This window comes from Engraulis encrasicolus, chromosome 19, assembly GCF_034702125.1.
Source record: "Engraulis encrasicolus isolate BLACKSEA-1 chromosome 19, IST_EnEncr_1.0, whole genome shotgun sequence".
NCBI lineage: Eukaryota > Metazoa > Chordata > Actinopteri > Clupeiformes > Engraulidae > Engraulis > Engraulis encrasicolus.
Window position 1 is genome coordinate 244307 of NC_085875.1, and position 15694 is coordinate 260000.

At 46.3% G+C, this 15694-nt stretch overlaps 1 protein-coding gene across 1 annotated transcript in view; it reads left to right on the forward strand.

Moving 5' to 3' along the window:
* The first annotated feature begins 441 nt into the window (after positions 1 to 441).
* The window catches only part of LOC134435121 (solute carrier family 2, facilitated glucose transporter member 1), a 31247-nt gene continuing 15994 nt past the window's right edge, over positions 442 to 15694 (forward strand). Inside the window, exons 1-2 of the mRNA XM_063183953.1 lie at positions 442 to 588; positions 15572 to 15694. The exon at positions 15572 to 15694 is cut by the window's right edge and continues 30 nt beyond it. Coding sequence (XP_063040023.1) covers positions 442 to 588; positions 15572 to 15694 — 270 coding nt within the window. The remainder of the gene's footprint in view (positions 589 to 15571) is intronic.

The following is a 15694-nucleotide window of genomic DNA, read 5'->3' on the forward strand; positions in this document are numbered from 1 at the left end:
GATGAACATGGTGATGTTGCTGGTGGTGGTGATGGTGGTGATGGTGATGGGGTGATGGTGGTGAATGATGGTGGTATTTGCGAAGATAGGAGTCACTATGAAGATGGTGATGGTGGTGATGGTGGTGGTGGTGGTGGTGTTTGTGAGGACAGGAGTCACTATGGTGGTGGTGATGGTGGTGGTGGTGTTTGTGAGGATAGGAGTTGAGATGGTGGTGGTGGTGGTAGTTATGGTGTTTTGTAAGGATAGGAGTTGAGGTGGTGGTGGTGGTAGTTGTAGTGCTGGTGGTAGTTATGGTGTTTGTGAGGATAGGAGTTGAGATGGTGGTGGTGGTTGTGGTTGTCGTGGTGGTGGTAGTTATGGTGTTTGTGAGGATAGGAGTTGAGATGGTGGTGATTGTCGTGGTGGTGGTGCTTTGTGAGGATAGGAGTTGAGATGAACATGGTGATGGTGGTGGTGCTGGTGGTGGTGGTGGTGGTGGTAGTTATGGTGTTTGTGACGATAGGAGTTGAGGTGGTGGTGGTGGTGGTGGTGGTAGTTATGGTGTTTGTGAGGATAGGAGTTGAGATGGTGGTGGTGGTGGTGGTGGTAGTTATGGTGTTTGTGAGGATATGAGTTGAGATGGTGGTAGTGGTTGTCGTGGTGGTGGTAGTTGTAGTGCTGGTGGTGTTGGTGTTTGTGAGGATAGGAGTTGAGATGGTGGTGATTGTCGTGGTGGTGGTAGTTATGCTGCTGGTGGTGGTGGTGTTTTGTGAGGATAGGAGTTGAGATGGTGGTTGTGGTAGTTATGGTATTTGTGAGGATAGGAGTTGAGATGGTGGTTGTGGTGATGGAGGTGGTGGTTGTCGTGGTGGTAGTTATGGTGTTTGTGAGGATAGGAGTTGAGATGGTGATGGTGGTGGTGGTAGTGGTTGTGGTGGTGGTAGTAGTTATGGTGTTTGTGAGGATAGGAGTTGAGATGAAATAAGAGCTGGCAGCCAGCTGCACTACATCTGTCTTGTTCTGACACATGTGGCATTTGACATCCAGTGTGAAGTTCAAAAGAGTTTTATAATGACGCAGCTGCCTAAGGATGTGTGTGTGTGTGTGTGTGTGTGTGTGCGCGCGTGCGTGCGTGCATGTGTGTGTTCATTTGTGCATGGCCTGCATGTGCGAGCACATGTGTGTTGTAAGAAGACAAATTGTGCGGCTAGACTACTTGTGAGGGAATGCACACGTTCATGTTTATGTGTGCATTGCATGTGAGTGAGTTCAGGGTCATGTGTGATTTTGCGAGTGTCTTGGGTGGGGAGGAGGATGGGGGATGGGGTGATTGGGGGAGGGGTGAGGATGGGGTGTGGGGGGAATGGGGGTGGGGATGAGGATGGGGTGGGGATGAGGATGGGGGTGGTTGGGGTTTATTTCCTACATGAACTACATTAATTCATTATATCTGTGGGTTTCAATCTTTTTTGTGCCAAGGAAGGCACACCTCTTTTTTAAATCAAAATGCCAAGGCACACCACCAATTGTAAATGTCATCTGAAAATAAAAGCCTATTGCCTATATTAATAACAATGTACAGTCATTCTATATTTTTCCACGGCACACCAGATGATGTCTCACGGCACACTAGTGTTCCCCGGCACAGTGGTTGAATAACGCTGCTTTAGGTGATGGTCAATACCATGTGAACCCTGACCGTAAGCCTTATCTGGACCTTATCTACATACGGTACACATCTGAACTAATACAGAAAGTCTGTTTTAACTCCCCATTGCAGGGGCATAGATCATATTTACAATGGGCTGTATTTGTTTCTGAGGCGCTGGCTCAAGGGAGATTTAGTTTTGGGTATGGGTATGGGGGAGACCATCCAGGCAGGCCAGGCAGGCAGGCAGGCAGGCAGGCAGGCAGACAGACAAGCAGACAGGCAGGCAGATAGACAGTCAGACAGACAGGCAGGCAGGCAGGCAGGCAGGCAGGCAGGCAGGCAAACAAACAGGCAGGCAGGGAGGCAGGCAAACAGGCAGGGAGGCAGGCAAACAGGCAGGCAGGTAGGCAGGTAGGCATGCAGGCTGGCAAGCAAACAGGCAGGCAGGCAGACAGGGATGGAGGCAGGAAGGCCGGCAGGCAGACAGGCGGACAGGCAGACAGGGAGGGAGGCAGGCAGGCAAGCAATCAGGCATGCAGGCAAGCAGTCAGGCAGGCAGGGTAAACAGACAGACAAGCAGGCAGGCAGGCAGGCAATGTGCTTGAAGGTGCCCTGTTTAACATTTGTGTCTGATGGGCCTCGCTGTCTGCATGGCTGGGCTGGCCATATGGTATAAAGGGCATTTGCCCGGAGGACTGTTTATGATTTTGGCCTGCCCCTCCACATCAATGGTATCAGATCAGTCCTCATACCACTACAGCAGGTCTCTTCCAGACAGTAAAATAATAATTAAGCATTTTGTCTGTTAGAGTCAGAGTAGCTCATATTTAGATGATTGTAATTTTGTCACATCCTTAATTTTCTCTCTCAATACATGGCGGACCGGCCTTGGCTGAAAACGCCCGGCCTGATTTTTCATCCCAGTTTAGCCGTCTGCCTCAGCACCTGCTGGTTAGCTCAGGCAGGGGGGGGGGGGGGGGGGGGGGGCGGGGGGGGGGGGGGGGGGGGGGGGGGGGGGTAGGGTCAGAGGTCAAGTCTTTTAGGGTTCAAAGGTCAACCGTGTCCACATACTGATTGAGAACTCAGCTGGGTTAATAGTCGCAGGTGTCTGTGCGGCCCCCTCAGAACAGAAGAAGAAAAAAGAAGGGAATATTGTTCTCTCTCTCTCTCTCTCTCTCTCTCTCTCTCTCTCTCTCTCTCTCTCTCTCTCTCTCTCTCTTCTCTTTTTTTATCAATTTGTGGTTTTGTGAATTAGTTTTGTACTTCTGCTGCATGCTAGATAAATAATTAGAGACATGTGGTGGGGGTTGTTTTTTCAAAGGGAGGGAAAAGCGTTATACACGCATTCCTCAAAATGTGCTGGTTCACTTCTTAAACATGAACGGAGCAGATGTAAAATATGCACGATAAAAGTTTTGGGGAAACTTTCATAGCTGCACTGGCTCGAGAGACTGCGTTTTAATAGATCTGCATTCAATTACCATTTTGGATGACTGGTGATGCCTGATGACTGTGGAGTGATTGAGGCTGAGCTACTGGTTTATACAACTCAGTGCACCCTTGGCTACAAAGCATGGCTGGAGTGGCCATGAGGGCAGACAGGGCATTTGCCCGGTGGGTGGGCTGTGGATGATTTCGGCCTGCCTCTCCCCTCCATGCTAATCAACCCTCATGCAGCTACACTGCCCTACAATCTAAGAACGCAGTAACTCTGAAAACTGCAAACTGAGAAAAAAGGCTTCAAAGTTTCCCATATGGCGCGACAACTGTGTTGTCGGTAAATTGGTGGTGACACTTCCTGGTAATGCTTTTTTAGGATAGAAATTTAATGCACACAAAAAAAAACCAAGAAACAACATTTATGTGTCTTTTTGCCACAAAAAAACAGAGTTACTGCGGTCTTGGCTGGTATTACTGCCACAAAATGGAGTTACTGCAGGAGTTACTGCATTCTTGGCTAGTATTACGGTCTACTCTCAAACCATTCCCATTGGACAGTGCAGCAGTTACTCACCGACTTACTGCGTTTTTGTTTTGCACGACGTAACGTTTAATCCAACACCACAGTAACTTCTTTTTTTTGTCATTTTTGCACTTTCAAAATTATTTTTCTCCAAAACGGAACGGTGTTGGATCACCATTTTTTGACACAAGACAAATGAGGTAGTTTAAAGCTCATTTCCGATATAATTTGTTTTTCGACCATTTTGAGTTACTGCGCTCTTGTTTTGCACGGCAGTACAGTACAGCAGCCTCTCTGGAATAGTAATCATCATCAGCTTTATTTCCAGACTCAAGGTCCATTTTCAACCAACAAAACACAGTACAATACATAAAAACAGACAGAGACACACTTATAAAAGACACATATAAAAGACACTTGTACCAGTGTTTCCACAAGTATGACTGGTATCTCACAGCACTGAGCACAGGATTAGACAGCAGCATAATAACTTGATTACATGAACCAACCAACCTGCAAATAAATGTATACATTAAACTCCTCAACAATGCATGGAATGTGATGACCCCTTGACCACAAAACAGTTCACTAGCACTGCTCCACCTGGGCTTCTTAAGCAGAATGCGCAGCCCATCATTATATGCAACTTGTAGTTTCTGTAAGCTACCCTTTTTATACTTAGTCCATAGCCAGGAGCTTCCAGGCCGCGCTCAGAGCCATCCGCCTTCTTGCACACTTGTGTCCTTCATAAGTTATACTAAAATATTGCCAGACGCCCCATTGTCTTTGTCAATACCTGGTGGACTGATCATGGCTTGAAAATGCCTAGGACAGTCAAAAAAGATGAGGCGCACAAAAGGCTTGCAGGTTCAAAAAGTGTATTGTGGCCGACACATTAACAAAAGAAGTCAACGGAAAATATCTGGAGCTCCCGTTGACTTCTATTATTAATTTGTCGGCCACAATACACTTTTTGAACCTGCAAGCCTTGTGTGCGCCTCATCTTTTTTGACTGTCCTAGTATCACTGTTTTTGGTGAGCAGTCGCACCAAGCAACAAGCGATTCTAAGTTAAGGCGCAGACGACAACCTTCTTTGAAAATGCCCAGTCCATTGTTTTGGTCCCAGTGCAGCCCTGGGCTGCAAGCCGCCTGCAGGATTATCCAGGAAAATAAGTTTCCTTCCATTTCATTTCTTACTGGTTCCTTTCGGTGGCACAGAAGGCACAGAACTATTGTCAACTGCTCTCCCCAAAAAGCTTTTTGAATGTACTTAGATGTGGTGCTTGTTTTCCTTTTTTCCCTCCTACAGTATCCATACCCAATATGAGGATGCCTTCTCATCAATCCTTCTTACCACAGTTCCTATTACTTCTATAGATATATTTACCACACTTCCCATTACTTCTGCTGTATAGATAGGACTATATTTGTACTTCAAAATGTAATTTGTAGAACAAAGTCACATGGGTGGTCACTATTAAACTATTGTATTCACAGTCATTTCATGAATGTAAATAATCCTGTTCCATACAAGCCACCTTCATCGTGAAGTAAGTAAACTGTCACTCCAATAGTACTGCAATGGGTAATGTCTGTGTACTGTGCTGTACATGGTTCAGTGCGCTGCGATGGGGGTTTGTGTCGCTGTGGTGCTCTACTGTGTGACACTACGCCCCCTCATGGTATAAACTGCACCCTGCAGTCAAATAAGCTGTAGATCAACGTCCGGTGGGACTCATTATTCCAGCAGCACAGGGCCTTTTTGTTAAAGTTAGTGTTGAATGCTCATATTAATTTTACCTCATGGACTGTTAATAGAGACATTTTTTATTTTTACATTTAGAGACATCTAAATTGTGTATTTAATTTGTTTGTTTACTCTGTTTATGTAGTTATGTACCTGTTTCTGTTTTTTTGTTTTTTTGCTTCATTTATTGTTCAAGGAAGCTTAATTAGTGGGCAGTCATGGGTAAGCGGTGAGGGCGTCAGACTTGTAACCCAAAGGTTGCCGGTTCGACTCCCGGCCCGCCAGGTTGGTGGGGGGAGTACTTAACCAGTGTTCTCCCCCATCCTCCTCCATGACTGAGGTACCCTGAGCATGGTACCGGCCCGCCGCACTGCTCCCTTGGGGTGCCTTTGGGGGCTGCCCCCTTGCACTGGTGAGACATAAATGCAATTTCGTTGTGTGCAGTGAACACTTGCTGTGTGCTGTGGGGGGCTCTGTCACAATGACAATGGGAGCTGGAGTTTCCCAATCGGGCTTTCACTTCACTTTCGCTTAATTGTTGAGATTCCATGGTGAATTTCTATCTAGCAACCTTGGTGCTGAAAAGGCCAATCTCTTTGAATGCCCCCAAGAGTCCGTTTAGGTTTTATTGCTGTGATAATTTGCCTGCTCACTTGTGATGTGCTCTCTACACAGGAATGCCTCCACTCCTCTACTCACCTCACCTCTCCTCTCCTCTCCTCTCCTCTCCTCTCCTCTCCTCTCCTCTCCTCTCCCCTCCTCTCCTCTCCTCTCCTCTACTCACCTCTCCTCTCCTCTCCTCTCCTCTCCTCTCCTCTCCTCTCCTCTCCTCCATTCTCCACTCCTCTCCTCTCTCCTCTCCTCTCCACTCCACTCAACCCCTCTCCACTCCACTCAACTCCACTCCACCCCTCCTCTCCTCTCCTCTCATCTCCTTTCTTCTCCTCTCCTCTCTTCTCTTCTCCTCTCCTCTCCTCTCCTCTCTTCTCCTCTCCTCTCCTCTCCTACCCTCTCCTCTCCTCTCCTCTCCTCTCCTCTCCTCTCCTCTCCTCTCCTCTCCTCTCCTCTCCTCTCCTCTCCTCTCCTCTCCTCTCCTCCTCACTCCTCCTCTCCTCTCACTCTCCTCTCCTCTCCTCTCCTCTGCGCCCCTCCTCTCCTCTCCTCTCCTCTCCTACCTCTCCTCCTCTGCGCCTCTCCTCTCCTCTCCTCTCCTCTCCTCTCCTCTCCTCTCCTCTCCTCTCCACTTAACTCCTCTACTCACCACTCCTCTCCTCACCCTGTTTAATAATCAGGGGTGCATTTCTCAAAAGCATAGTTGTTAGCCAGTTAGCAACTTGGGTAGTTGCCAATGGGAAATTGCATTGCAAACAACAAAGTAACTAACATAACTAGCAACTATGGCTTCGGGAAATGCATCCCAGAGCAGGGAACTACTACGTAACTAAGAAGCTGGTTTAGGCGTAAACCAGGCTCTTCTATTAGATGATTTACCTCTTATATTAACCCATTATAGCCTGATGACTCTTATAGTTGTTTAACCTTTGGTGCCTGGAGAAACATATGCTGCAACCAGGCAGATTTTAGATTTTTTTAATAAAAATGTGGTGGGTATGTTACAGCTGAATGAACACATCCTAATGCAAGATGCGGGTCTTAGGGTTTCAAATGCAACTTATTTCATGTTTTTATGTGCATCAGAAGCTTAGATATTTAGGTTTTTATAGGCTGAGGGCAACTTTCCCATCAAGGGCTTAGGCAAGTCGTTTCTTGCAGGTGCTGTAGGTATCAATGGATTCATTTAACCTGGTTTACTCCTGAACCAGCTTTTTGGTACCGGTCCCAGGAAAGCCTCCACTCACTCCTCACCCTGTTTCCTAATCAGAGCAGACCTCTCCTTTGTACTGGCTTACAATGGCCCCTTCCCTCTCAACCGATGCTGTTGAAGAGCTGTTCAAAAATCCCATTTGGTTATGATCCTGCAGTGTCCGCTGCCCTGTGTGTGTGTGTGTGTGTGTGTGTGTGTGTGTGTGTGTGTGCGTGCGTGCGTGCGTGCGTGCGTGCGTGCGTGCGTGCGTGTGTGTGTGCGTGCGTGCGTGCGTGCGTGCGTGCGTGCGTACACATGCGTGGGTGAGTAAGAGCGCAACAATGAAAGGGTTTATAAATACTAATTTTGTTGCATGTGGACTTGAAAAGAGTGCCAGGAAGGCCCTCCAGATACAGACGCGATGCTGTGGAAGCCAGTCAGTCCAGTAAGTGTGTGACTCACCCCAGAGTCCCACAAAGTGAATTTCCTTTCTTCTTCTTCTTCTACGTTTTTTAGCCTGATTTATATTTTATCACCATGTGGAATGAGTGAATTTGCTAGTCACAGGGACATATTATTACACAGGCCTAACTGGGCCCAGGCCCAGAGGCCCAAGTGTCAAGGGGGGCCCCTGAAGCTCTAGCCTCTATGTAGTTGTATATTTTTGCATTCTCATATTGCATTAAAATCACACCTTTAAGAACTGTATTTTTAAAATTTCTTGGGGGACAAGCCCCCAGCCCAACCCCCCGACAACATAAACTCTCACACCTAGCCTAAAACCCTGAATCATTTTATAAACTAGCAATACCGATTGCAGTCTTGATGTCTGGCCCAGGTGGCCATGATCTGTATATTTGTGCTTTCATACAATGAGACCAAAGACTTTTGTCATGTTGGCATGACAATAAAACATATTCTAATATTATATTCCATATTCCATTATATTTTATTATTTTATTATGTTCTATTCTATTCTATTTCTATTGTTCTGTTCTGTTCTGTTCTATTCTATTCTATTCTATTTTATTCTATTCTATTCTATTCTATTCTATTCTATTCTATTCTATTCTATTCTATTCTATTCTATGCTATTCTATTTTATTCTATTCTATTCTATTCTATTCTATTCTATTCTATTCTATTCTATTCTATTCTATTCTATTCTATTCCATCCGTCCCTGGCTGCTGGCGATTCAGATGACCTCAAACTGAGGAGCTCATTCAGCTCATTCCTGCAGACGACAGACCAGACCACTTTGTGATGAAGTGATTGAGGAAACCAATAGTTATTTGCTGTTGTTGAAGCACAATAAATAACAAAATATGTAAATAAGAGAGCTCCAAGTCATCTTTTTATGGATTTATTATTTTGTTTTGTCATTATGACCACTCTGTGATGAAGGGATTGGGACACAATACTTTGTTCCAACTACAGAAGAACAACAAATAAGAAAGAAATTCCTTTTTTCTGTCTTTTTTTTCTACAAATGAACATCTTTGTCATCATGACCACTCTGTCATGAAGTGAAAGTTCATTCCTACTTTTCTAGAAGAACAACAGACTAGGCCTAAACAAAACACATAAGAAGGCTCCAAGTCCATTATCTGACAATTGCATTTGCCATCATTTGTCATCATCATGTGTACCATTCAGAGCAGCCTATTCATGTGGCCTTGCAGCCATCTGATGTGGCAGACCTGATCAGACTGGGATTTAGAGACTGGGGCCAGTGTTGCCAAATTAGACTGTTTCCCGCCCAATTGGGCTGCTTAGGATGGCCGTGTGCGGGTAAAAATGTCATTTTGCAGGAAAACTCGCCCAATTTTTACCATAGAAATCAAGAGAGTTGGGTGGGCTTTTGTGCTTCTATGCGGGTTTTGAGCATTTTTTGAGCTGGAAATCATCAGCCTCATCTGGCAACCATGACCGGGGCCTGCTGTGGCCTAACAGTGGGGCACCACTGGGTTACCACGCCACCGACCCGGGTTCAATTCCGGCCTGTGTCATTTGTCGATCCTTCCCTCTGTCTCTCTCTCTCTCTCTCTCTCTCTCTCTCCCCACTCATTTCCTGTCTCTATTCCACTGTCTGTCAAAAAAAGGGCAAAAAGATGTAAAAGGAAAAAAAGTAAGTAGACTTCAATAGTAGAGTAAGTAGTTCAGTAACTTTATTGATCCCCGGGGGGAATTAAGGTATCAAGTAGCTTACATAAATACACATAATGCCCACATGGACATTTCGAGACACATATAACACAGGTAAAAGTCAGGGAGGGAAAATGAAAGCTATAGTAAAAAATGATAATAAAAAGGGAATTGTGCAAAAATATTCTGTGAGTTGAAGCTGCCCGAAAAGATACAGAAATGGAAAAGAAATATTGTCTGTATCAGCAGCTGACAACAACCTTTTACTGTACATAAACAAAGAACACACCCAGTTGGTGTTAAGGCCATGTAAATCTGATTCTTTTTTGAAGTGCTGTTTAATTTGCCTCAAAACATTATCACCAGCTGGCCCTCAGGTCCTCAACATGCAGACACCATTAAAACTAAACCAGAGCAGGGGCGGAGCTATAGGGAGGGCAAGCAGGGCATTTGCCCCTGGGCCCAGGGCCCTCCTGTATTGGTGTTGGGGACCATATTGTGACCTTGGCAAGTCGTATGGAGGGCCATATAAGTGCCTTGCCCTGGGGCCCCATGTGCAATTGTTCTGCCACTAAACCAGAGCATGTCATGTCAGCACCAGACACACAGGCAGGGCAGGATGACTGACAGAGATGCCATTGGTTGGTTCACTCACTCTTGTTTACGAGTCTCTTAATTGACTGTCTATGACAACTAATACCGTACGTTCACAGCTATCGTGGGCATGTCATGAAAATGCCAGTTGTTTTATGGAGAACATTTTATGGACATAACGTCAGACACGACGCGACACCACACAACATGGTGAGTATTGTATCAGGCATTACAGTACATGTGGCCTATAGTATTCAGTCACGCAGGGCAGGAGAGGTCCCATGCTGTGTGGCACTCACGCACACACTCATGCAGGCAGCATACCTTAAGATCAGACATATGGCTGTTTCCCTCATTACGCTGGCAGGCGGCACGGCACATGCGGTCTCCAGGAGCTGTGAATTATGTCACCTGCGTGCTGCGTGCTTGCTATTAGTGAATAAGGCACCTGTCACGTGTGGCCAGGGCAGAATTAGCGCACAGGCTAGATATGGCTGACGCCTAGGGAGGGCCCCCACCTGCTACTGGGGCCCCCACAGGCTAGATATGGCTGACGCCTAGGGAGGGGCCCCCACCTGATAATGGCCCCCACATGCTCAATATGGCTGACGCCTAGGGAGGGGCCCCCACCTGATAATGGGTCCCCCACCTGCTACTGGGGCCCTCACAGGCTAGATATGGCTGACGCCGAGGGAGGGGCCCCCACCTGATAATGGGGCCCCCACAGGCTAGATGTGGTTGACGCCTAGGGAGGGTCCCCCACCTGATAATGGGGCCCCCACAGGCTAGATATGACTACAACCTAGGGAGGGGCCCCCACCTGATAATGGGTCCCCCACCTGCTACTGGGGCCCTCACAGGCTAGATATGGCTGACGCCTAGGGAGGGGCCCCCACCTGCTAATGGGCCCCCCACAGGCTAGATATGGCTGACACCTAGGGAGGGGCCCCCACCTGCTAATGGGGCCCCCACAAGCTAGATATGGCTGACGCCTAGGGAGGGGCCCCCACCTGCTAATAGGGGCCCCCACAAGCTAGATATGGATGACGCCTAGGGAGGGGCCCCCACCTGCTAATGGGGCCCCCACAGGCTAGATATGGCTACAGCCTAGGGAGGGGCCCCCACCTGCTAATGGGGCCCCCCACAGGCTAGATATGGCTACAGCCTAGGGAGGGGCCCCCACCTGCTAATGGGGCCCCCACAGGCTAGATANGGCTGACACCTAGGGAGGGGCCCCCACCTGCTAATGGGCCCCCCACAGGCTAGATATGGCTGACGCCTAGGGAGGGGCCCCCACCTGCTACTGGGGCCCCCACAGGCTAGATATGGCTACAGCCCCACCTGCCTAGCGGGCCTCCACATGCTAGGCTAATGGCGCCCTGATAGGCCATTACAAAAAAGTCGCAGCATTGTGACAGAATCCAATATTGAAGGATAAAAAACAGCACAGTTGGGAGACATGTTATCCTTAATTTTTAGCTTATAATTATGACACTGTCTAAGTAAATTTGTCAAGAAATTTGCTTTCCGGGGGGCCCCACAGCAACCTGTAGCTTAGGGGCCCCAGGCCATCTGAAATCGAGCCTTGTGTGTGGCCTTGCCTTGTTGTAGAGCACAACCTGAATCACCTCTCAGGTTTGTACCCACGTTGCCACTTCATGTGGCCTGGATGTTTTCGTGCTACGTGGTGTCAGTGATTAAAGCACCTGTCACGTGTCGCCTTGGCTTGTTGTAGAGAACAACTCGAATCCCCTCTCTGATTTTTACCAACGTTGCTCGTCAATGATGCCTGCGTGCTTGCCTGATTCTACTGCAGCAGTTTAATGTCGAACTTGATAATGAGAACAGGTGGGGTAGCCAGCTTTAAAGGTGCACTATGTCATATTATCAGTAGTTAATTTCCAGAATTCATGTTGCCCATTCACAAATGTTAACTTTTTTTCACAAATACACAAATATGAATAACATACAACTCTAAATAGGCCTATTCATAATGACTGAGAAAACTGCACTTTAGGCCTACATGAAAAAGGTGGATCTTCTCCGTGTCTGCCATTTTGAATTTCCAGAAATAGACATTTTTAGCAGCAAAAGTTACTGTACTTTGGTCATGCAAGTAAATATTAGCTTACTGATTCGTAAATGTTCATGAAGAGATCATGAGCAGCATGATAGTTGTAACACCATCTCTGGGCACCATCCTACATACTGCACTTTGAGAAAAAAAATCCCCAGTTATCTACGACTAAGATGGCTTGGATGAATGGAAATCTTCAAGGACACTTCTTATGATAGCACAGTCATTTAATATGACATCTGATACTGAGGACAGGTAAGGTGTAAGGTAAAAGGTAAGGCATAAGGTAAAAGTATACTATAACTGTGAGTGACAGTGTTTCCTGCCAACCAAGACCAGTGCATTAATAGTAATGATTGAAAAATATGAAATATGTACTGAAACACTAAAATATTAACACTAGAATCGTATGCTTCTATCATAACGATGTGTCCACAGTGCATGACTGTAAATTTTTCCATCAGTAAACTGTTTGGCACCGGAAGGAATTTTAACCGCCGTGCGCTCTTGGAGCAAAGCAGTGATTCCAGGGATCAGACAGACAGGCCGTCCGTCCATCCTCCTGACCAGCAGCAGCAGTCATTGCTCCCATTCTGTCGGACAGGCCCCAAATTCACCAGCCGCGTGTGACTTCATCAGTTCTCAGTTCTCCCAGGGGCCGCCCGAGTGGCGGAGAGAGGAGAGCGGAGAGACAGGAGTGTAGAGTAAAGGCTGTGTGGGTACAGTAGGCGGGTGATGGGAATGGTTTGGTGAGAAGCACTTGTTAGAGGAAGCTGTCAAGTTCTCAATAGCAATGACAGCGTCTGACTTGAGCAGCCAAATCCAAACTCATGGATGATGTTCAGGCATACAGATGGGTCAAAGAGAGAGAGAGAGCAAGAGCGAGAGCAAGTGAAGATTGTTACTTTTTTTCTCTTGATGTCACATCCCACTCCCAAGACTAATTAGGGGGAATATCCAATTACGGTGCAACGTGCAAATTAACCTCTGACAAGAGACCACAGGTAAGAATGAGTTTAAGTTTGTTGAAGGTATATCTGCAACCAAAGTGACTTCAATGTCAATGTGTCAACACAACATTGACATTGAACTATGCATCTAAATTTATTCTATTTGAATTCACCAACGTTATGTTAATTATTTTAATGTCAACTGCATATATGAAATGTGCATATATGTAAAACAGATAATCTGCAGGTCCTGTACCTACGATTATGGTGTGTCACTAGGCCTAACTAAACTGATACAGTTCTGGAATTTGTTTGCAAAATGGGCTAGAAGTAGAGGAAATAAATACAACCATTTTTAAACTGGGGAAAACAATGATGATCAGTTAACAGTGTTTTTCAAAGTTAAAAGTTCAGAAAACACAGCACACTGCTTACTGCTCTTTTTTTTCTTATGTTATTTCTTAGAGCGAACTGTAAGCAAGTGTGCTGTGTTTTCTGAACTTTTAATTTTGATCAAGTTTTGCTGCCTCACACCCGCACCTGTGTTAATGAAGGCTTGTGTACGAGGACTCTTTCGAACTCTGAACAGTACTTTTCTCTCACAGGGAGTGATATCCACCACAGCGGCCCCATGGCTTCTTGGAAGAAGGTCAGTGCCTGATTGCTGTACCTGTATAATAGATATGATGTGTAGGGTGCACACTTGTGATTATTGATTCAGTTGTCATTCTTCTAATTATCATCATCAGTCGAGTCATAATTGGGTTCTTGCTATGGAACTCCATGTTAACCCATTGTGTCCTGGAGACACATATAGGCTGCATTCAGGTTCTTGAGATTTGAGCTGTTTTATTACGTAAAAAATCTGAGTTAGTTAGAGCTGAATGAACACATTCTAAGGCAAAATGAGGGTCCTAGCTTTTAAATGTAACTCATTTCATTTTTTCATGTGATTCGAAGGCTGAGATATTTAGGATTTAATAGGCACCCTTTCCCAAAAAGGCCTTAGGACAAAATGGGTTAAAGTGATCAGGATGTTTTTTTTGTTTTGTTTTTTAAATCACGTAGAGATTAAGTGTGAAGTCCCTTCTTTACTCTGCACGTGAATTATAATGACAACTAGATTTAGTTTGTCAATGCAATCTCTGTTTTTTAGGCTGCATGAAATACAGTATAAGACACTTTCCAATGCAAAATGTATCCATTCCTGTGTTTGTGTAATGCTAAACCTTTTAGAATCAAAAACAACTTCCAATGCCCGTACTGTATGAATTCAAACCAACAAAAGCTCTATTATAAAACATTACGCTAAACTATAAGAGCTATTATAAAATGTTACGCTATATAAAGTTACTATGTGAGGCAACACTGGAGCCCGGGAGGCAACAGGGCCCTCATTTGAGGAGATGCCTTTGACTTGACCCGTGTCTGGCCAACGAACCGCTAACACCGGCAGCGTGCCGCGCCGTACTGTGGTATGCTGTAGGTGAGTCATGCGGGTACATGTGCACGTGCAGGGCCGCTGACAGCCAGGCCAGGCCAGGCCAGGCCCAGGACAAAGTCATTTGTAAGGGCACCCCCCCCACACACCCCCAGGGGAGTAGCAGCAAATTATGGGCCCTATTTACAGTACAATCAGCTCCAATGGACCCACCCAGCCATATACTGTAGCTAGTACAGACTGTGTATGGGCCCCCTATACACAGGTACATGGGGCCCTGGTGACTCAGTCCTACTTTAAACCCATCGTGTCCTGGAAACACATACGCTGCATTCAGGATTTTGAGATTTGAGCTGTTTTATTAAAAAATATGGGTAAGTGGGTAAATGTAACTCATTTCATGTTTGTATGTGCTTCGGAGGCTGAGATATTTAGGATTTAATAGGCTGAGGGCACCCTTTCCCAAAAAGGGCTTAGGACAAAATGGGTTAAACCCCCTTTATTATATGGTGTGACGTCATCGGTCGAATGCTCCATTCATTTCAACGGGGCTCCCCAACGTTCGCACGTCTGTTATTTTTCGATAACGGACGGGTTGGTCTATAACAGACCGCTGTCAATGGCAACAAGACTTTTCACTGCTAAAGCGACTTTTCAGCAAGACTCTAATCAGCTGCTGTGATAGACTACACCTGTTGTCCTGGCTACCTAGCTGTTGCCTAGCGGTGTTCCACAACGGCACTGTTTTGTTTTGCGCAGCAACAATCTTAACATTAAATAGGCCTAAAGAAATGTCCCCGCCATGTGTGAATCATTTAAGTATATCCATATAATAAGCGGGTTAACTTTCGGCGAGTCGGTCGCTTTGTGCTCCGCGTCGGGGTCTAAAGATTCTCTCTGTCGTGCTGCTATTCCACGGTAGCGACCTTCTCGCCGAACGTTAACCCTTACGTATGACAGCCCTGCCCTACCCCAGGCACACGCTAGGCATAGGCCTAAGCAGAGTAAGCAGAGCACTTAGGGTCTCAACCAATTTGACCCTGAAATTGGGGCCTCCTGAACTGAAATTGTTTTTTTTGTTTTTTTAAAACGTATCATAATTATTTTATTATGAGAGGGGGGGCCTTCTGACAGTTACGCTTAGAGCCTCCAAAACCTTAGCAGCGGCCCTGCTTCATACCCAATACACACCCTCTGTCTGTGGGCCCGAGACAGCTGACCCCTTTGCTCCCCCCTCATGTCTGCTTCCCTGTGCACGTGTTCCCCCAGAGCCAGCTGACCGCCACGCTCCTGACCTCCATCGTGGCAGCCGTCTTTGGCTCCCTGCAGATTGGGTAC